This window comes from Trichoplusia ni, chromosome 14, assembly GCF_003590095.1.
Source record: "Trichoplusia ni isolate ovarian cell line Hi5 chromosome 14, tn1, whole genome shotgun sequence".
In the NCBI taxonomy this organism is placed as follows: Eukaryota; Metazoa; Arthropoda; class Insecta; order Lepidoptera; family Noctuidae; genus Trichoplusia; species Trichoplusia ni.
In genome coordinates this window covers 3,167,122-3,188,310 of record NC_039491.1, presented here as the reverse complement: position 1 = coordinate 3,188,310, position 21,189 = coordinate 3,167,122, and the positions used below count along the sequence as shown (strand labels likewise).

The 21,189-nt window shown below is 34.0% G+C and overlaps 6 protein-coding genes across 6 annotated transcripts; 4 read left to right on the top strand and 2 right to left on the bottom strand.

Moving 5' to 3' along the window:
* The first annotated feature begins 33 nt into the window (after nucleotides 1–33).
* On the top strand, nucleotides 34–2,577 carry LOC113500756 (interleukin-1 receptor-associated kinase 4-like). The gene is made up of 4 exons (XM_026881643.1): nucleotides 34–473; nucleotides 557–723; nucleotides 801–1,828; nucleotides 1,979–2,577. Exons 1-4 carry the CDS (start codon nucleotides 301–303, stop codon nucleotides 2,393–2,395), a joined length of 1,785 nt encoding a protein of 594 aa, XP_026737444.1. The 5' UTR covers nucleotides 34–300; the 3' UTR covers nucleotides 2,396–2,577.
* On the bottom strand, nucleotides 2,570–4,792 carry LOC113500759. Its single transcript, XM_026881647.1, has 5 exons — nucleotides 3,934–4,792; nucleotides 3,684–3,806; nucleotides 3,411–3,557; nucleotides 3,083–3,304; nucleotides 2,570–2,884 (listed from the first exon to the last, which is right to left on the bottom strand). The coding sequence occupies exons 1-5, from the start codon at nucleotides 4,408–4,410 to the stop codon at nucleotides 2,618–2,620; spliced, it is 1,236 nt and encodes a 411-aa protein (XP_026737448.1). The 5' UTR covers nucleotides 4,411–4,792; the 3' UTR covers nucleotides 2,570–2,617.
* Nucleotides 4,793–4,878: 86 nt separating this feature from the next.
* LOC113500763 (MICOS complex subunit MIC13 homolog QIL1) lies at nucleotides 4,879–5,583 on the top strand. Its single transcript, XM_026881650.1, has 3 exons — nucleotides 4,879–5,036; nucleotides 5,116–5,272; nucleotides 5,352–5,583. Exons 1-3 carry the CDS (start codon nucleotides 5,029–5,031, stop codon nucleotides 5,547–5,549), a joined length of 363 nt encoding a protein of 120 aa, XP_026737451.1. The 5' UTR covers nucleotides 4,879–5,028; the 3' UTR covers nucleotides 5,550–5,583.
* Nucleotides 5,584–6,243: 660 nt separating this feature from the next.
* On the bottom strand, nucleotides 6,244–9,779 carry LOC113500761 (proliferation-associated protein 2G4). The gene is made up of 8 exons (XM_026881648.1): nucleotides 9,621–9,779; nucleotides 9,206–9,440; nucleotides 8,734–8,887; nucleotides 8,430–8,651; nucleotides 8,072–8,164; nucleotides 7,883–7,996; nucleotides 7,654–7,800; nucleotides 6,244–7,345 (listed from the first exon to the last, which is right to left on the bottom strand). Exons 1-8 carry the CDS (start codon nucleotides 9,703–9,705, stop codon nucleotides 7,256–7,258), a joined length of 1,140 nt encoding a protein of 379 aa, XP_026737449.1. The 5' UTR covers nucleotides 9,706–9,779; the 3' UTR covers nucleotides 6,244–7,255.
* Nucleotides 9,780–10,692: 913 nt separating this feature from the next.
* LOC113500758 (UPF0415 protein C7orf25 homolog) lies at nucleotides 10,693–12,885 on the top strand. Its single transcript, XM_026881646.1, has 8 exons — nucleotides 10,693–10,964; nucleotides 11,037–11,220; nucleotides 11,313–11,449; nucleotides 11,639–11,835; nucleotides 11,950–12,161; nucleotides 12,249–12,383; nucleotides 12,537–12,679; nucleotides 12,766–12,885. Exons 1-8 carry the CDS (start codon nucleotides 10,815–10,817, stop codon nucleotides 12,847–12,849), a joined length of 1,242 nt encoding a protein of 413 aa, XP_026737447.1. The 5' UTR covers nucleotides 10,693–10,814; the 3' UTR covers nucleotides 12,850–12,885.
* Nucleotides 12,886–13,268: 383 nt separating this feature from the next.
* Nucleotides 13,269–20,446, top strand: LOC113500754 (DNA polymerase theta-like). The gene is made up of 9 exons (XM_026881641.1): nucleotides 13,269–15,481; nucleotides 15,578–15,702; nucleotides 15,776–17,634; nucleotides 17,706–17,889; nucleotides 18,198–18,379; nucleotides 18,461–18,630; nucleotides 18,988–19,315; nucleotides 19,468–19,732; nucleotides 20,038–20,446. Exons 1-9 carry the CDS (start codon nucleotides 13,380–13,382, stop codon nucleotides 20,334–20,336), a joined length of 5,514 nt encoding a protein of 1,837 aa, XP_026737442.1. The 5' UTR covers nucleotides 13,269–13,379; the 3' UTR covers nucleotides 20,337–20,446.
* The last annotated feature ends 743 nt before the right edge of the window (nucleotides 20,447–21,189 follow it).

The following is a 21,189-nucleotide window of genomic DNA, read 5'->3' as shown; positions in this document are numbered from 1 at the left end:
GCGTAAAATGTATTACGTCATCATAACTGACATCTTGCTCGTATCGTAAACACAATATTACTGTATACAAATAATACTATTTCTATTTGTACGAATAAGTCAATCGTTTATAAATAAAAAAAAGGACATCATTTGTCGCGCGTGAAACTGTTTTTGACCGCGGTCGATCAGAAAATTTGAGTTTGATGTCATGAAAAAAAGTTACTTAACAAAATTTAATTTTTAAACTTTTTATCCCTAGAACACGTGGAGAAGCTTTGTTATTCCTGTAATACATAGTGCTATGCGGCAGTAAATATTATGATACTAAATATGCAACGGCACATAGAGCTAAGGAAGTTGCCTGCGGCATCTTTGTGCAATATAGCAAATATCCTAGAGATCGACAAAGATTGGCAAAAGATTATACCTTTTATACCAAAAGATCTGCAAAGTGAACATTTTGAACGTAAATACAACTATGAACACATGAGGTAAATATCTAAGGACGGCAGTGCTTCTTCAAATTATGTCTAAGAATATAATTATTATGCTGTTATAATAATATTTGTTTCAGACTTATAGAAGAACATGCAAAGAATACAAACAGAAAATGTGCCGAAGTATTGTTTGATGAATGGGGAACTTCAGGAAGAGTTAGACCTACTTTGGAGACACTTATGAACTACTTACAAAAAGCACAGATATTCAGAGCAGTAGATGAAATAGCTCGCATGTTAGGAGGTAATTACTAATTATTTAGAAGGTTATATGTTTTCGAGTACTGTGTATAATCATTAACCATGAAATTTATATTTCAGAGCCACCTCCACCACGGCCTGATGATGGACCTGCAGCTGCAGTACCTATAAACATTACAGATTTACTTGAAAGTGTTGAGCAAAAATTGAATGCAATGGATTCCATTCAAAGTGACAAGCTTCAGAATTCCAGTCACGATCAAGTTGCCTGTAACCGCACTACTAGACCACTGAAGGACCCAAGTGACTTAATAGCATTTTCAGAAACTGTACAAAGCAAGGATATACCAGCATTTAGTGCACTTGCAAATTATGACAACAAATCTACAGCTCAAGTAGAGAATTCTAATCTTATTGAATTTTCTAAGTCAACATTGGCTTCTGCAGAGCTGCCTGACTTTAAAGCTTTGATTCCTGGTGATAAATTTGATCCAACAAGTTCCAAAGCTACTGAAAGTAGCTTCAATATGCCACCAACAAGTGATATCTCGCAATATCCCAGTCAGTTAATAGACAATGCTATATTAGAAGATAAAAAGTTAGTACACTTTGAATATAAAGAACTAGAAGCCATAACAAACAAGTTTTCTGAAAGCTTCATTGAAACACCAAAGGGGCCAGTGGGAAAAATTGGTAGTGGAGGTTTTGGAGAAGTGTATGTTGGTACTCATCCTAAATATGGGATACTTGCTGTCAAAAAAGTGCGCATTCATTTCCACATCAGTTGTGAGACAGCTATGAAAGTCTTTAACACAGAAGTTAAATCACTGTCTCATCTTAGACATGAAAACATAGTTCCCATCTTTGGGTACTCAATTGATAGTGCAATACCATGTATAGTTTGTGAATATATTGATGGTGGTTCCTTGCAACAGAAAATTGCCGCAAAAGTATTGACTGAGGGTCAGAGGATTGATATTATGAAAGGTACAGCTGAAGGCCTGAAATATATTCACCACAGTGAAAGACCAGCAGACAGTGAAGATATTGAAATTCAGTCAGACTCCTTATCTACTAGGAAAAGCTACTACCTTCATGGAGATGTAAAAAGTGCAAATATTTTGCTTACAAAGGACTGTGTGCCAAAGGTATGACCTTCTATTTTATTTAAGCATCAGGTGTAATTAAATATTATTATTTGAAATTATTGAGCTGTATTGTGTATGTTAAGCGCCTAACTAGGGCAAAGGTCAATGTCTTATCATTAAAATTTATGGGTTATAATTATTATTTTTCAGCTCTGTGACTTTGGACTGGCGAAGCAACTGGAAACCACCTTCATAACTACAAAGTCTATGATGGGAACCTCTGCTTACATGGCACCTGAAGGCTTCTCTGGAACAGTAACACAGAAAAATGATATTTTCAGTTTTGGAATTGTGCTTTTAGAGTTACTAACTGGTTGTAAACCAATTGTTATAACCAATGGTGAAAATATTAATATTAAGAACTATGTTGAAGAAAACATTCAAAATGGGGATATTAGTAATCTTTTAGACCGTGTTGTACCCAAATGGACTAAAGCTCAAAGCATTTACAGTCTTGCTTTACGATGTTTGGAGCATAAAAATAAAAGGCCAACTATAGACGAAATCTGTGATATCATAACTCATATTAAAAAAAAACCTGGTAATGTATTTTATGCTCAGGTCTAAAATAAAGAAAGTAGGCCATACTAAAATTATGCAAAGCAGGCAATGTATGGTATGTGCTAGGGGTAAATGCATAATATTTATCTTTTTTATGAAAATTTGACAGAAATATAATTTCTTGTCACTAATGTAAATAGATTAGATCAGAGTTTTATACTTCAAATAAAATGCAATACATTGACTAATGAAAGAGATTTATTTTTATGATAATTTTAAATTAAAGTACTATACAGAAATTTGTTGTTTTATTGTATCAATCTTATCAACAAATTCTTGTTTTACACACTTTGGTAGTGTTTCTAGATTATTCAGTATCTCTTTTTGTTCCTCCTTAGTACACAGCTGTATTAATGTCACTATCAGATTTTGTATTTGTAATGAATTTGTTTCATCATTGGCCACAAAGAGGACCTTCAAAAGTGCTGATAGTATTTTCTGGTCTGCAGGTAGCTTCCATGTACACCAGCAATGCCTTATCCAAGTTAAGAGACACTGTAACAAAATTAACTTTTTAATTACCTATATATTATACACACTATACATTAGGATAAATCAAAACATAACCAATCCTACTGGTATATATTCTAAATGCAAACATTTAGATTTATTTGATACAGCTTCCAATAATTGATGATTAATTAATAAGATTAAGATTCATTAGAAAATTAAAAGTGTTCTGATGGCACTTACCTTTAGGACATGCTCAATTAGAATTTCATATACTCCCTCAGTGGTACAAATGTCCAAATTATCACAAACAATATCTTTGAATATATTCTTCTTGACACAGTGTATACCATGCATTTCTATGATTTTGGTTGTGAAGTCAAAACATTCAGCCTTCCTGTACAGGTTTGTTTCTGTAAGCATTTGGTCCAGTACACTGGCATACACATCATCTAACTTACTCTTCTGAAAGATAAGAAACTAATATTGTACTATAGCCTTAATAGGCAATGGTGAAAGAAAATATAAAAATGTCTTAACAGTAATGTTGTAAGTAACATAGCTTAGATACCTGAACTTCCACATGCAGTATTTTCAGAAAATCTGGAAAACATTTGAATAGGTGCTGTGTTACTTCAATATCTTTCTCAACCATGGCATTTATGAGGCTTCTATGAATAACTTCATAGTAATTACCAGAACTAAAATCATTAGGTTTCTGCAATAAATATCACATAATAAGCAAACATATTATTATTTATTGGTGTTTTAGTATGGAAGAAAGTAGTTTTTAATGAGAAAATAAGTTGGAGATAAGCATATTTATATCTACAATCAAACTTACCAAACATTGGATTATCAGATCACAACATTGAAGACCCTTAACTCTATTGGCAACAGTAAAGTCATCAACCAGAAGCAATGCTACAGGTAATACTGTTACTGGATTTATAGTTACATTACATTTCTGAAAATATTAAAGGATTTGTTAGCATTTTAATGGTTTATAATGTACCTAATTTAATAAATAGTAGATAACCAAATAGCTAAATCATGTTTATAAGTGTGTTCTAATTAGTTATGTTATTACTTGCCTTAACATTATTTATAAGCATACAATAGACCTCAATGAGTCCAGGATATTTCCTAAAATCATCTATAGTCATTTTCTGGTGAAGCTCTTTGATACATTTATCGAATACTTCTTGTGCATTGAAAAAATCATCTTCCTGTAATAATTCATCCAACTCAATATTATATTTAGCATTGAATGTTCGGTTTATTATTCCTGCATAATCTTCTAATTGGATCTCTTCTGTATTCCAGTTTCCGGCACTTTTAAGCTCCAAGTACAAAATTAAAAGCGAATACAAGGTACTCGAAGCAATTTCAGGTTGCTCCCTGAAATCTACATTTTCTAACAATAGCATAAGTTTAGGAAAATATTGGCATAGTTTATTTTTTCTCACTTGAAACTCGGGTAGGTTCTCATCTTCCAAATATGGTCTAGAAAGTCGGCACAATAAACAATTGTTTATGCACTCTTCAAATCTTACGAAAGTATCAATCATTTTTATTATAGTTTAGTGAAATAAACGCATAGATCAATACTTCATTTTTATCACACTTAGACGGCATGAATCAGAAGAAATTTAATAATTATTTTATGTAGAAAATGTAAATACTTAGACTTCGTCTTTCTTGTGAATAACATCAAAATTGATATTGACAATTGTTTCGACTGCCTGACATTTGGTATTGCTATTGAAAGATACGAAACAAAAAAAGATACGAAACGTTTTAGATACATCCAGAGAATAGAATAAAAACCTGCTTGCTTGTATTTAAATAGCAGGTGCCCAATATCAAACCGAAGTCTTATGTTCCATATTTACAAACATCCAGTTTTCAACGAATTATTGCGATTGATGAAATTAACAGGAATCTTATAAAATAAATAGCTGATGATATCTTTTATATTATTTAAAAAATAAAAGAACTATCAATATTCGACGTTTAAACTATTGACGTTTAATACTTAGCAAGCAAATAGCAACACAGGCAAGTCAACTCAAAAGTTAAATAAATATCAGTCACAAAAAATTAAGGTTATATCTATCGAGAATTACATAATATTAGTAGTAAATAAAAACAATTACTTATACTTTGATGATCAATTAACCAAAATAATGTTGAAGTACGTCAATCACAAGTTAATTTTTATTATGGTTGTAAAATGTACGTGTACAATAATACATTTATTTTACCACTTTCAGGTTTGGAATTAAATCAGCCGTGCTTGGCTCTGCGGTATATTATACAATTGACAAAGGCGTTTGGAAAGATAGTGCTACCACAAGTGCTTTGTATGAAGAACTCGAAAAAGGAGTTTCACCCTACGTTGGCGAACTAAAGAAACAGATTCCATATGAAGTAATGTTTTAAATTATTGTCAGCAGTTCGTTTGATTTGGTTTTTGTGTGCTCTTACTACAATTATATTTGTTTTCCAGCTGCCTCCACTTCCTACAAATGATCGTATTTCGTACTTATTTAAATACTATTGGAACAGTGGAGTAAAGGCCACTTTCAGTTTCCTGATCGACCTTCCAACACACACAAGTTATGCTGCAGGCAAAGCTTACGAATTCATTAACTCAACACTTGAAGCAGGAGAACAAAGTGCAAGTGCTAAACAAGAAAATAAATAAAGATTAGAAAACAATGTATTTATTGAAAATGTGATTGATATTGTTTATTTAAATTAAAAACCGTAATAGGTGTAACCATTTTTTTTATTTATAATATTATGGAGGTCAAAATATGTTTTCTCCCTGCCTTTTTGCCTTAGGAGTAATTTTTTTGGAGTCTAGACAAAGGCCAAAGGCTTATATTTAAGTACGAAGGTCCTGTGTACTCCTTTACCTAGAATATTTTTACAAAAATATGTGAACTATTTATAAGGCCCTTCCAAGGCAAATGATGCGGATAAAACCCATAATAGCCATTAGTTATTGATAGTGAAAATTTCACTAAATTGTTTACAGGATAACATAGCACTACCTCCATCATGTTTTCACGCTTTATATAGCAACCTTGGGTTACTCAGCTTAAATTGTAAGAACCCATCACCCATAATCCCAATAAAAATAGCATTGAGGGTGGTGAATGAGATTTCTACAATATAGATTTTTTAATTGTTAGTGTGGTACTAACAAATCTCTGCAGATTATGCTAAACATATTCATCAATTAGTTCAATAATTAATTTTGTGGCTTTAAACAAAAATTATGAGTTGTTATTCTTACAACTTGCAGCGTCGAGTTTATGGAAGGCTATCAAACGTGTGTCTCATTAAAGGTAAGACAAGTAAGGGTTAACTTTATAAATAAATAATAAAAAACATTTTACAAAAACAGCCCACAACTGTGGCATTTTGATTTATTCCTTTCTCTCAGTGTCACATATTTTACAACTTTACCTAATATTAGGGTCCGCTCCATTAACATGCAAACATTTCCAAGCTTTAACAAGTATTGCAGCTGACACAAAACTGATGTGACATTCACTAAACACGAATACACTTCTCATTTTTTTAACTACTATTAAACTAATTTTAGTTTCTTGTGTAAATAGTCGTGTTAAGTTCTGAAGTTACTGGAGCAAGTTAACAATTTAAAAATAAGCTTGCTTGTGTAAATATACCTATGCAGCTGGCATAAACATGAATATAACGAGAAACGTAAAACTTTAAGGAAGTATATAACTGATAACAGCCTTGCTATATAATCATATATATTCATATCAATAAAAATGTAACATTTTATTTAGTTAATTAAACTGTTTTACATTTCTCAAAATCGATACGTTAATGTACTATTATTTACATTAATTCTGCTTTAATTTTGTGCACTTTTCATTGACTGACTTAAACATAACATTTTACATTTCAAAGGGAATGGTCATTTATCAAGCAGTCTGTTTAATAAGAATTATGCTTTTACAGGCACTTGGTCAAATAGATGTCCTCATTCTATTTACAGTTTTAATTGATGCAGAAGTCAGTGAGCAATTACGTATTGAAAGCAAAAGAGAAAGAAAATTATTACATTGTTAGTTTCACCTATTTTAATCAAAAATTAAAATACCCAATTGCACACAAGTTACATTTTGCATTTAATTGCGAATCCCACATAAAAGGTATTTTTTTTACGCAATTTTAGTTATAAAAAAAAGGAGGAGTATCTCTGATATAACACAAGCCTAACACATCCTGCAGATTTAAAATGTGAAATAAAATATTTTCATTATGTTAAACAAAAGTCTGGAGAAAATGGCTTGTGAAATGAATGTCCATAGGAGGGTCAAAGGAAGCTGTAGATTTCTTTTTGATTGTCCTCGGCAAATTAAGCTGTTGCTAGGCAACAGTTTCAACTTCCATGGGTTCTTCAGCACCAGTTTTCTTTTTCTTCTTCTTGTTTGATTTTGCGGACGAATTGAGGAGTGCCTGTAATTTAAAAAAAATATAATTATAGTTCATAACTGTGCATGAAGTTAAATAGTTTTAATTATATACAGTTTATATTGTGTAAATATTGTAATGGTTCAAACAGAAGTGCGATTGAATCACAAATCGGCTCAAAAACATTACATTTTATTTACCCTGTGCTTGTTCAATTCACAACCTTGTGTTAGTGTGCATTGAAAGATAACAGGGACATGTTGCTTTTACAAACACTAATGTTAATCATGGTACATTTACAAAATATAACAAACATTTTTCACATTATACTTTGAGTGAATATTAAAACTTACGTTAAGTTCAGGGTCCTTGATGCTGCGTTCACTCTTGCACTGACTCTTTTCGAAAGGCAGTCCAGTAATACGGTGAGTGCCACTAGGCAGCAGCAGAGCAGTGAACTTAAACTGTGCCACTAGTTCACCAGGACGCTCATACAGCACCTGCATTCATAGAAAAAAAAAACTTGATATGTATTGCAAAAGTAAAAGAGAAAGTAAATGAAAGAAATCCTGAGATTTTTACCTGGAATGGCTCAATTAACTTGTGGTTGACACATTCCACAACACCTAATCTTGCACTTGTTTCTTTGTCGAAACTACGAAGGTTGAAGGGCATGGAACCATGCTTGTTGCGGACCTGTTGAATGTAATTAATTTGGTTGAAATTATGAATTCATTTATTATATGACCACAGGATTGTGTTTTTATTTACCTCACTGTAGAACATTCTTGAAGCCTTAAGTTTCAATTGATAAACCTCTTCAGTTTTCTTGTATATTGTACATCTTGTGTCCATCTCTCTACCCTGAAGGTCAAAATACTGATTGTTACATATCATAACATAAACAAAAACAAGATATCATTTCTTTTGAGCTCATCTGTCAGTATGTTAAAACCAAAATGATATAGAAAATGCATTTCAGTTAGAATTATACTTTTCAATTTTCCCTGAGTACTGCCAAACAATGTATGGAACAAAGTCTGGAAAGAATTCAGGGCATTTACATACTATGCTAAGGAAGCACATAAAAAATTAGGATGAGAATTAATTAATGCAAAATGTAGCTCACCACTCCTTCTCCAGTGGAAACAAGGACATCCATTGCATAGACCTCATATGTCTCTAAAGTGGTCTTCTCATGTTCCTTGCGCTGTGCTTCAGATGGATTCTGAATGATACTCTTTTCACCGTCAATGCGGAATTGTTTTAATTGGTGCGAGAGCATACCCTCAACAGGTTTGCAACCAAACTCTGCAGTTATTTTCTGCACTGCATCTGTTATAGCATAGTTCTAGAACAAAGAAAATTTATGAAATTGCCAGTTTCTCCATAATGTAAGCCAATCCTTTTTATCCACCACAGCAAATACAAACCTCATTGCCAGGCCGCAGCAACCTCAGGGCGGCTTCACTAGCATAATGAGCAGCAAGGACAACATCAGCAGCACGTCCAGTTGCCTCCACACCACCAACAATAACAGTGTGTGCGACCACTGCAATGAACCCATCTATATGAGCACCAAGATCACTGAAACAGAATATTCATAAGTATAATTCTATAAATAAACATGAACCTAGACAAAAGTTACCTTAATAATTGTTACTATTCTTAGCAAGAGAGGGATAGATAACTGTTGAATGTGACCTAATTTAGACGACAGCAACAAGGCTTGTGAGGTTATAAACACAGGTGAATACATCAACACTAATCGTTACCAAAAAAGGAATAAAAATGCACATTGATTGTAAAGTACACTTCCCGATTAAAAGCTTAAGGGCTCAAAAAAATTAAAAGGGGCTAAACGAGTTTCGAACAAAGTTCACTGGTTTCTTAAATACGACTTACATCTTGGCAAGGTCTCCCTCCTTCAGAATGTAATCGTTTTCACTAGGTATCGGTGAGAAGTGACATATACAATTGTTCACCGACACACATGTCGAAAACGCTATACCCTTCTTGGAATCTTTCTCTTTTTTAAAAACCTTAGACGTCTCGTCTAAAATAAGCTTGTCGCCAAATTCGCATATTTCTCTGGCGGATGCTTCAGGAACACATTTCGCGATTAACTGTTCCAGGACACCTGTAAGATGATATGCATTGGGTTAAAATTGCACCATATTATAACTTGGCACGGTTAGCGGCACCACATTGTCCGCATGGCTATGACACGCGTCCATCGGTCCAACCTACGTAGCTGGTCGTAAATTGACATGCAGATGTATAAACACAAATAAGAAATAACTGTTTCACAACAACTTACGATTTACAATTTGTCCTGCTAGTTTGTACTTGGTTACAACCAAGTCCTCAGCAATAGTTTTCTCTACTTCTTTATCGTCAGCCATTTCTCAAAATTGTGGTTGTCGGTCGGCTAATAGCATTGAGTTTTGATTGGCTGCTGTAGGTTATGGTCACTTGATCGTTATGGCAACGAATCACTAAGATGGCGGGTAAATCAGAATTTAAAAAGAACACGTATTATTTTCATGTAATTTTATAATATTTCTTTATAACACGAAAACTCAGCTATTTGTAAAATATTTGTGAATAAAAGCAAAAATAGTGGCCCAAAATACAAAGGAGAGAATATTAGAGAGTAAATTATGACTTTTTTTATTGCTAATGGTAAAAAAACTAACACTTGATATTTTGCCTAATAAGGCCACGTCATTATTTTTGGAACGTTGTCAGGGCAAAGGTGCCTGCGAAACTAATAAATTAACGTTCTTGGAAAGAATTAACAAACTCGTATTTTTGAGCTTTTTGTTATTCTTAGTTTTTAGACTAGGATAAAGTTTTAAAATTGTGCACTAACTTGTTTCTTTTGACATCATTTTAAAATTTAAGCTAATAAGACAGCATAATTTAAATTAAATTTAAACATGTTTGTTCCATTAAAATCAATCTACTTATTTATATACTAATAAATCCTTATTTCCCTTGGTCACGGCATCATGTGCCGTGTGACGGCCGGACCGATTTTGCTAATTTTTTTTTGTTGCGTTTGATATTGTCAAGAGAAGGTTCTTATGAAAGAAAAAACAATTAAAAATTGCGCGAAAAATTATAATATTTAAGAATACCTACTTAACCACATATTAAGTAATCCTGACTTTGGTTAAAATAGTGATTTGTTGGATTAATCTCTGACTCCGATTAAATATATTATAGCCACCGGGAAAGGGACCTATGTATTCACACGGGTAAAACCACAGGACACAGCTAGTAATGTTATAAAAATTATAAATGTAATAAAATTTGGTGTATGCTGTGATTTTGTTATGCTGTTCTGCCACTGCGCTGACACTTTCAAGTAATTTTGACATTGACAGCAATGACAGCACAGACAGTCAGAGTTCGCCGCAGTAATCTGCTGCCAGAAGTGTCATGGAAAGTGGAACAGAAAAATCTTACAAAATTTTGTAAATAAATAATTTTTAATATAATATGTACAATGGATAACCCTGAAGATCTAATCGCTTTACTTAATGAAAAAGTTATCTTTGGGGACAGTCTTGTTTTAAAGCTAGAAACAATAAAAGATGTGGATGGGGTAAAGAAACTACAAAGGAAAATTAAGCAAGAAACAGAGTTCTTACGAAAGGTAAGTCAAGGTGCCGGTAGTGTTTAATTACGCGTCTTGTAAAAGACAAACTTATAATAACTTTTCTTTCAGTTACAAAAGACGAAGAAAGTCAAAATAGAGCAACTATCATGTTCAAATCTTCGGCACTTAGGTGCGATGGTCGATTGCGCTTTGCGACCTGGTGTTATAGCGGTTTGTAAAATATTTCACATTAATGAAACTGCTAAGCAGATTATTGATGTAATTAGTGAAGAAGGCAAAGTATGGACTAAAGGTAAATATGAGTTAAGTATAGAGAATATATTTACTTACCATCACTTTACTATTGAGCAGGAACATTCATTTTCTTTAATTTTCATTGAACAGTTATTGCTCGAAACCCTAAATCTTTATCTGCCTTAAGTGCTGGGAATGCTTCATATGGTGCTAGATCCATACTTGATCAAGCTGAGGATTATATGGAGTGTGCCAAACTCTATCCTTGTCTGTACCAACCACCCAAGGTATGTATAATTCTATTTTTGTGAATAAATAAAAATAGCTGTTTCAGATTCTTAATGATTTTAAAGGCTATTTAAATAGTGTATCAAGATACTGATGATTGATTAAAAATATAATTCCTTGACTTAATATTTTATTTAATTGAGGTATATAAAAAAACAAACACTTATTTTTCCTTTGCCTGATTTCAGGTTGTATTTGAATTTATGAGTGGCATAGAAGAGAGTTTAGCAAATAAATTAAAATATTTAGGTGTAGTTGTGAAAGGTGATACATTGCCAGACTTTAACCATTACGAAGAAGATGATGATGATTCAATAGAGGAGGATGAGGAGCAAAGTGATGATGAGTGCCTTTACAACAGGAATATCCATGATGAGAAATCAATGTAATAATATTAATAAATCTGCCATAGATAAAAAAAACATAGCTTGTGACACAGTGTGTGTATTTATTGCAGACAGAATATTTTTTTAAAGTACCACCATATTATCATTTTCAGTCATAAGCCTTCCCTGACAGAAGTATCCCAATGTATTGATGGGCACCCAGAAATCAAAACACTGAACTTAGATGTGACAGCAATGATGGCATATGTGAGCAACATGACAAATGGACACTGTGATTATGTGTTTAAACAGGAAGTACTTACACAGCAGTCTGCATGGGAAACTGAGAGGCCAGTCAAACCTGTCTTGGAAAGGTTATTTAAAGGTAAAGCCTGGAGTTTATTAAAATTGTGGATCTTTTCCCTTCATCATGATTCCATTCATGCCCATGTCATTATTTATGTTTCTACAGAAAAGTCATTAGTTTGCTGCAGCACAGCTTGGGATGATTTTGAAAAGATAGTTCATAATTTAGGAGGTCCAATGGAAATCAAGAGAACTGAGGAATTAAAGAAAATGATGAGAATCCTTCCAGATGATTTTGGAGGTAAAAACTTACATACTTTTTATCAACTTAAGAACACACCATCTTTAAGTAAGATTAATAAATAGTTTGATTTGAGAGCTTTGAAAAAGTAACTTTTGTTCAAAGCCGCATCATAGCCTTAAAATGCAATTTTAAACTTATTTTATTTTGCAGGTGAAGATGATTACCCTAGGAAAAATTTAAAGGTTAGAGGCCATGTCCGATTAAGATCAAAAATCATTTTTAATTTTGGACATAGAATCAAGGCTCTGACAGTTTCAGCTAATGAAGGTTTCGTGAGAGCTGCTATGCAGCAGGTAATGTACAATAATAAAATAATAATGTTACTTGTTATTAATGTCACTGAGTTGAATATGTTATTGATTGTGGCTTTTGTCTTCAGGGCATAACATATGCAGCATTTATTCATGAATCAAGAGCTTTGACTGAGGGCAAAGAAGCAACAGCAACCAAAATCTCATTATGATATTGCTAAATTAATAAATAAATATATTGTTATTTACTTTGGTTTTGATTATCCTTGCTGAAATTGGAACTTTCTACTTACAACACGCAAAAGTAAATATATAGTTGAAAAAAGTGAATGTAGCTCATTGGGAAAATATGCATTGCTGTTTTCTTACTCAATACTCAGTATTTTATTTACTAAATTCTTGTTCTTGGCAAAAATATAAATATTATAGAAAAAAGTATAATATGTTATGATACAATAAAGTGTATAGTAACTATAAACTAGTGCGAAACATGGTAAAATGTTCTTTCGTTTAAAATTTTTACGGACTAGAATTATTTGCCTCTACCTCCTCTTTGAATCGTAATTTAAAATCCTTTTGTAGTAGCAACACTGGCACCAACAGCTGTGACTGTTTACAAATTCCTATTTGTCAAAGTTGTGTCAAGTTCAATTTTGTCAGTTGAGTTTGATTTGTTTTTCGTGTGCTTTTTTATTATTGTATGTTTTTACATATAATCATGATATATTGAACAATAGTTAATATGGATAATGAAGAAATCGATTCACAGTTTATAGCCGAGAATATCGGCTTCTTAGACAATTGTTTCGACAATTCGTTTGTGTTACAAACTTCTTTGCAAGTTGTAAAAGATCATGCTGCAGAAAATGAAGTTAATCCTGGAAAAAGCAAGAAGAAAGGTACGGATAATAGCAATTTACTACAGACAACTAGGACATCCCTCGATGCCACGCAAATTATTCCAGTTATATCGCAACTTGGGGAAAATAATAATAAATTAAAGAATTGGGGATTACCACCTGAAATAACAAAAAAATACAAAGATAGGGGTATTACAGAAATGTTTGAGTGGCAAGTGTCTTGTTTAAGTAATTCAAAAGTGCTGTTTGATTGCTGTAACTTAGTATATTCTGCTCCAACATCTGCAGGCAAGACTCTTGTTGCAGAAATACTTACTATTAAAACTATTTTGGAAAGGCAGAAAAAGGTAATTATTATTCTGCCATTTGTTTCCATAGTTAGAGAGAAGATGTTTTATCTGCAAGACATACTGTCTAGTTCTGGTATTAGAGTGGAGGGGTTTATGGGATCTCAGTCACCACCTGGAGGCTTACAAGCAGTTCATGTTGCCATTTGCACTATTGAAAAGGCTAACAGCTTAGTAAACAAACTACTTGATGAAGGATCTATTGCAGAGTTGGGAGCTATTGTTGTTGATGAACTGCATTTACTGGGTGACCCAAGTCGGGGATATATTTTAGAATTGCTTCTTACAAAAATTAAATATGTTTCATCAAAGTCAGATGATGTTCAGATACAGATTGTTGGAATGTCTGCTACATTACCTAATCTAGAAATGCTGGCTAATTGGTTGGATGCTGAGTTATTTATTACGCAGTTTAGACCAATACCTCTCGATGAGTTCTGTCTTATAGGATCGAAATACTATGATAAGCAAGGAAAGCATATAAACACGATTGACGTACAACTAACATCTGAAGGAGATAATGTTTTAAATATTTGCCTGGATACAATAAAAGATGGATGTTCCATACTCATATTTTGTATGACCAAGAATTGGTGTGAAAGCTTAGCACAGTCTATTGCAGCTTCATTTTATAAAATAGGATGTGAAGAAAGTGAGGCTGGACATATTTTAAGAAATCAGTTAAAAACTGATAACATTCAAGAGGTCTTAGAACAGCTTAAAAATTCTCCTGTAGGGCTAGACCAAGTATTGAAGAAAACTATCTCATTTGGGGTTGCATATCACCATGCTGGACTCACATTTGATGAGAGAGACATTGTTGAAGGTGGATTCAAATCTGGGGCGATAAGAGTCTTAGTAGCTACATCAACACTAAGCTCAGGAGTCAACTTACCGGCAAGAAAAGTCATCATCAGGTCTCCTGTATTTTTAAGACAACCCATTAACATATTAACTTATAAGCAAATGATAGGTAGAGCAGGAAGAATGGGCAAAGACTCAAAGGGAGAGAGTATTTTAATTTGTACAGAGGCAGAAAAGAAAATTGGTTTTGATTTGATGATGGGGTCATTAGAACCAGTAAAGAGTTGTATTGAAAGTGAAGATAAATATATGAGAGCAGTGCTAGAAATGATAGCAAGTCAAGTGGTATCTTCAAGAGATCAGTTAGATTTGTATTCCAAATGTACTTTGCTGTACAATCAACAGGACTGTTCAGCAACCCAAAATATTCTCTTGGAAAACACATTGGATGAACTAATCAATTTTGAATTGGTAAGAGTTCAAAAAGAAGGGGATAACGAACATTATGTAGCATCGCCTTTAGGAAAGGCCTGCCTTTCTTCATCTATGGCACCCAATGATGGTTTATCTTTATTTTGTGAGCTACAAAAAGCTCGCCAGTGTCTAGTGCTTGAGACAGATTTACACCTTATCTACTTGGTAACACCATACAGTGTTAGTAGTCAGTGGGGTAATATTGACTGGATACATTTGCTCACACTTTGGGAGTCCCTAACCAAAGCCATGAAAAGAGTGGGGGAACTTGTTGGTGTGCAAGAAAGCTTTATCATAAGATGCCTTAGAGGTGCTAATAAATCAAGTAATGTTCAAAATAAAGTAAATATACATAAAAGGTAAGAAAAACTGTAAAGACACATGACACATAAAAGACTTGCCATAGGAAGCAATAGTGATTCATTTGTTTATTAACTATTCATGTTGTTTCATAGGTTTTATACAGCCCTGGCCCTGCAAGACTTAGTTAACGAGGTTCCATTGGCAGAAGTAGCCAACAAGTTCCAATGCGCCCGAGGATTTCTGCAAAGCCTGCAGCAAGGAGCAGCAACATTCGCTGGTGATTTTTTATGTTTATTTATGATCGTATTTTTAATTCAAAATTACTTACTCAACTAAAAGTTTAATTTTAGGTATGGTCACAGCCTTTTGTCGTCAGCTGGGCTGGAAAAATATGGAGATGTTAATATCACAATTTCAAGATCGCCTCCATTTTGGAATTCACTCAGAATTGCTTGAGTTAATGAGATTGCCATCTCTAAACGGAATGAGAGCAAGAACGCTGTTTGACTCAGGCTTTGAATCAATCTCCAGTATCGCTTCGGCCGATGCGAATATTATTGAAAATATTCTGCATAAGTCTGTACCCTTCCAAAGCGAGAAAGTAGGGGAAGAAGATGATTGCGACGATATAAGGAAGCGTAACAAAATAAAAAGTATATGGATAACTGGTTATTGTGGTATAACTACGAAAGAAGCCGCAGAAAATTTGATAGCAGAAGCTAGAAATTATCTGTCGCTTGAAATCGGTGTCGCGGAAATTAAGTGGGATTCCAAATCTTCCAAGATAGATTCTCTGGACAGAACACAAATCAATGATGGGAATGAATCGTCTACTAAAAGTACAGAACCAGAACATGTAAATACCTGTGAAGGTAAAATAAGCCAAGCAGGAGGAATTATGAGCTCCTCATTTCCTAAAAGTCAAACAAAGAGAGTGAAAGATGTTTTAGAAATATCACATGTACGGAAACGTTTAGATTCAGCTTGCTGCAGTGAAATCAACAAAAATGAACCATCTATAAGCGTTAACGTTGTAACACAAAACGAAGCGGTTTCGAGCTTAAAAAGCAGTCCTAGTGTTACTGATAAAGATGAGATCATATGGGATTCCTTAAATTTTACTGAAGCTGGTTTGAGTAATATGACAAAATTACGCACATCTGACAAGATGTTTTCACCAAATATCAGTTTTGGCGAGATCGAAGACAATGTTGAAGCAAAAACTGATGGCGGGCATGACCATGTGAACTCTTCTAAGCACATGTCAACGAAAGATCTTAGTTTATTCTCTTCGGAAGGTGACAATTCAAGTTTGTTTGAAGAAAGCTTACCTATAGATTTAATAAACACAAACTTACTCGTACAAGAACCTGTAGCGCTGCGTAGACAGGAGTCCGACTTCGGTTATTCTAGTATCAATTCGAACACAATTGTTAATGCGTTCCAATCGACTTTAGTTGATGATGATAATGAAGATATCAGGCTAGTTTATGAAGACGATAAAGTAACAGATAGTGAATTGACGGAAAAAACTAACAAATCAAATGAAGTGATTACACAAGTAAATGGAAACTCGATCCCATCAAAACGCAGAAAAAATGCCAATAAAGAAGAGCATGTAAAAAAGAAGAAGAAAAAAGATGAATTTGAGTTTTATTCATTTACAAAATCACAGAATTGTGGATCTTGCAGTAGGCTATATCTAAAATGTTCTTCGTCGAAAACATTTACTATGGAATTTCATAACTATAAAATTAATTGTTTTGTATTAAGAGAAGATGATCTCGTGTTGCATTTCGATTCATTTCACAGATTCCGCTTTGCAGCTATGTGCTTCAATGTAAATGAATCGATTTTAGCTAGTAATGAAATAATCGGTAGTAGCGTAGTAAACATAAACAAAAATATGAAAAATAAGGAAAATTTAAAATATGACTGTCCAATTAAAGGGATAGCCATATACTTTAGCGAAGACTTGTGTGTCTATTTAGACCTAACGACAATAAAGGATATGAAATGTTTCGAATATAAATTTTGTAACTGGATTTCTACTACGTATAACTTTAAGGTACTGTGTTCTAAAACCGTGTGTTTATACTTAAAACGCTGGTCTAACATGGAACGACGGATTCATTCAAAATGCGTTGACATATCATTAAACGAATGGTTACTAGATAGTAGTGAAAAAGTTCCCGATGTTGATTACTTGGTAAGTTTTAAAAAGGGATGTGATTTGATTTTGGTTTTAGTCCTTTAGTAAATATATATTACTTTTTCCAGATGAAAAAATATTATGGCTTGGATAATAAAAGGATGTTACTAAAAATTGACAGTCAGCAGAAACGGTATAAGAATCTGGAAAGTTTTGAAAAATGGTGTATGAAAGTATGGTCCATATGGCAACTTGCGGAGTACCAGGAGAAACAAATTGCCGAATCTATTAAACCTGCTCGAAATATTACCGGTGAGAAAATTATGGATAAAATTTCATTTAACATCCGAGTGTATCATATCTATATTCGTTTTACCTTTTTCGTATTCTCTGCGGACGTAGAAACATTGGGAGAGTAATAAATAATAAATAATGTATTATAATAGGGGTGAGCCGAAAGAAAATATTGGGGACAATTTCAAACTCGTTAGGGTTGTGGGTACGTAACTTTTGCTGATCTATTCATAAAAAACAAAAATCTTTACTTTTTTTATCTGATAACAATTACTCTACTGTCCGTATGCCTTGGCCTTAACTGATCAATTCCATCTTTGAAACAGATATCGAAAACAAAATTGCGCAAATTCTGGCTAACTGCGAGTATTACGGAATCACTGTAGACAAGGATCTCGCTTCGAAACTTTTGATTGATGTGAAAATTTCTCAAGAAACTTTGCAAAAGAAGGCATACAAACTTTGCGGATATCATTTCAACTTTAACTCTTCGAAAGATGTTGCCAAGGTACCGTTGAGTTTTACTAAACATACAACTTATAACAATATTGTTTCGTAGTATACATGCTTATTAAATTTGCATTGCCAGGTTTTAGGGCTATATAATGGGCGTAAAGTGAGCACAAAGAAAAGCGTGTTAACTTCGCACAACACTCCGATGTCAAGTATTGTTATTTATTGGAGGAAGCTTAATTCTATATTGACTAAAACTTTGTACCCTCTGACGGAGAAAGCTTGTATGTACAGCGAGGGAGATAGGTAAGCCAAAATATATTATTATTTTACTCGGTCATGTGTCGAGTACCTATTTCTCTCGTCTCGTGTTTTCTCATTAGTAGATACAAGATGGTAGGCACTGACTTAGTAAAAAATGTTTAAGAAACATTTTTCTCGTTAGTGCTAATTTGATTTCTTCCAACAACTTTTCGTTTTAAAATGTTTCTAGCCTCGTTACTCATAATTTCTTTTCACCGTGTAAAACAATACAAAACCAGGTAGAAACATAAATTCGCAATGCCACGTGTGGTACGCGCGGGGGAGTCGGCACAACAAATTGTAGATTAATTAAAGTGAGAGCTTGCTGAGCTGTTTTTATCAGATTTTTTTCATTTGCAGGATAACTCCTTCTTACACAATGTTCACTTGTACGGGCCGCATCAGTATGCACGAACCGAACCTACAAAACGTACCGCGAACATTTTCCATCCCTTCAGAATACCTATCTTTGAACTCGGATAAATGTGATGACGTTGTAGAGTTCAACTGTAGGAATATATTCAAAGCAGCCCCCGGTTTTGTGATTGTGTCGGCGGACTATTGTCAGCTGGAAATGAGAATACTCACGCACTTCAGCAAAGACCCCGTGCTGACGGAAATTATGAACTCTGACATGGATGTGTTTAAGTCTATCGCTGCGACTTGGAGTAACGTGTCAGAGGAGGAGGTGAGATTTTCTTTATTTATTTATAAAAAAATTCGCCCACTTAAATAATTTATGTTTGGATTCGTTATAATGGTTCTATCATTGGTATTCTTTATCTTTGCTATATTAAAAAAAATATGTGAAACAAAAAAACATTACGTAAATATTAACAGGTTGACGACGATCTCCGGCAGAAAGCTAAACAGCTTTGTTATGCCATCATATACGGGATGGGAACGAAAACATTGAGTCAGATTCTCGAAGTTTCGGAGACGGAGGCAGCAGTGTTCATGTTCGATTTCTATAAAACTTATCCAGCGGTGAAAGCGTTCACGCAGTCTGTCATAGAAGATTGCAGAAAAAATGGCTATGTTGAAACTCTCACTAAGCGCCGAAGATATTTGCCTGATATCAAGAGCACGATTATTTCTAAAAAGAGTGAGTATTCTCTGCTTCATTCTTTTTTGGGGATTTCCCTATCCAGTTTCAAACTAAGTAAACACTCAGTAAACTGATAAATATACCTCTAAGTTTCCTCTATACCTGGGCAACCTGTTTTACTACATACATATTATATATAACTAACTGTTCCAGCAAAAAATAGGGGCGAATAAAAAAGTATATGTTGTCCGATTTTCAGACCTTTTAAAACGAACTCTACATCATATGCAGACCTACCCCGTGAGCCATACCTATATGACTTGATAAAGGATTCTAAATAAAAGTGTTTTCTTCTACAACAGATGCTGCCGAGCGTCAAGCAGTGAATACAATGATACAGGGATCAGCAGCGGACATAGCTAAAGCTGCCATGTGCACTATAAACAACAAATATGACTTCTTCAGCCTGGTTCCGGAACCACGGCTGATACTGCAGATGCACGATGAACTTATATACGAAGTGCCCGAAGTCAGCCAACACAGATTCATAGGCACGTTGAAGGAAGTCATGGAGAAAACCATTAAATTAAACGTACCTTTACCTGTCAAAGTCAAGACTGGACTCACTTGGGGATCATTAAAAGAAATCAAGTTTATTTAATGAAATACTGTGTTCGTAAAGTCTGTATACTGTGATATTTTATTCCGGTCACGTGATATTTTAATACCCTAATGTAATTCGGTTTTATAGACAATAAACTATAAAATGTATTAGATTGTTTTTATTGCCTTATCAGCGAATTAAGCCTCAGTGGATGTACGAAAAGCTTCTGACTGTAGCTGCTAGAAAATTAATTACGTTTCATTTAGCAACTCTCGTTCTAGTCTCCGTGACTTGTAATAAAAGCTTTTTATAAGCATCATAGGGTATAAGGAATTATTAAGATGCGTGCTTTTATTGTTTGAGCTCACACTTTTTAATAATTTAGTAATGCGAACTCGGGTGCATTTTATACCTTTGGAGATTCTTGCCAAATATATTCGTATTCACAACTAGAACATTCATTTGGATTTGAAAAAAGTTCCACAATCGGATTAACTTAGCTCTGCTAGGTACAAAGATGAAATTACAAAAGTTACAAATGTTTAACGCTACCTCGCAAACAAAGTGATATAAAGACAATACGAGACTAACGGTAAATATTGGGAATTACCGCAGCATAGTTGAATAGCTTTGATATTTTCATTTCAATTAGGATAACTAATGTTCTGTTGAGTAATGCATTAAACAATTAGTGTTAGGAATATTTGAGGGGCGCCGTTTCTATAAATAAGCTGTTGTTTTGGGTCCCGCCGTTGCAGCGCCATCTCAGCGGGCTTTCCGAGGGTTTTCCCGGTTTTTCGCGGCAGCGGTAGAGGTCGCGGGGTGTGCGCGCGCCCTCTGCGCGCAATCAATACCTGCGCCGACCGCCGACGTACTGAAGGCTCGCTTGTCACCCTCTGTCACGTCACCC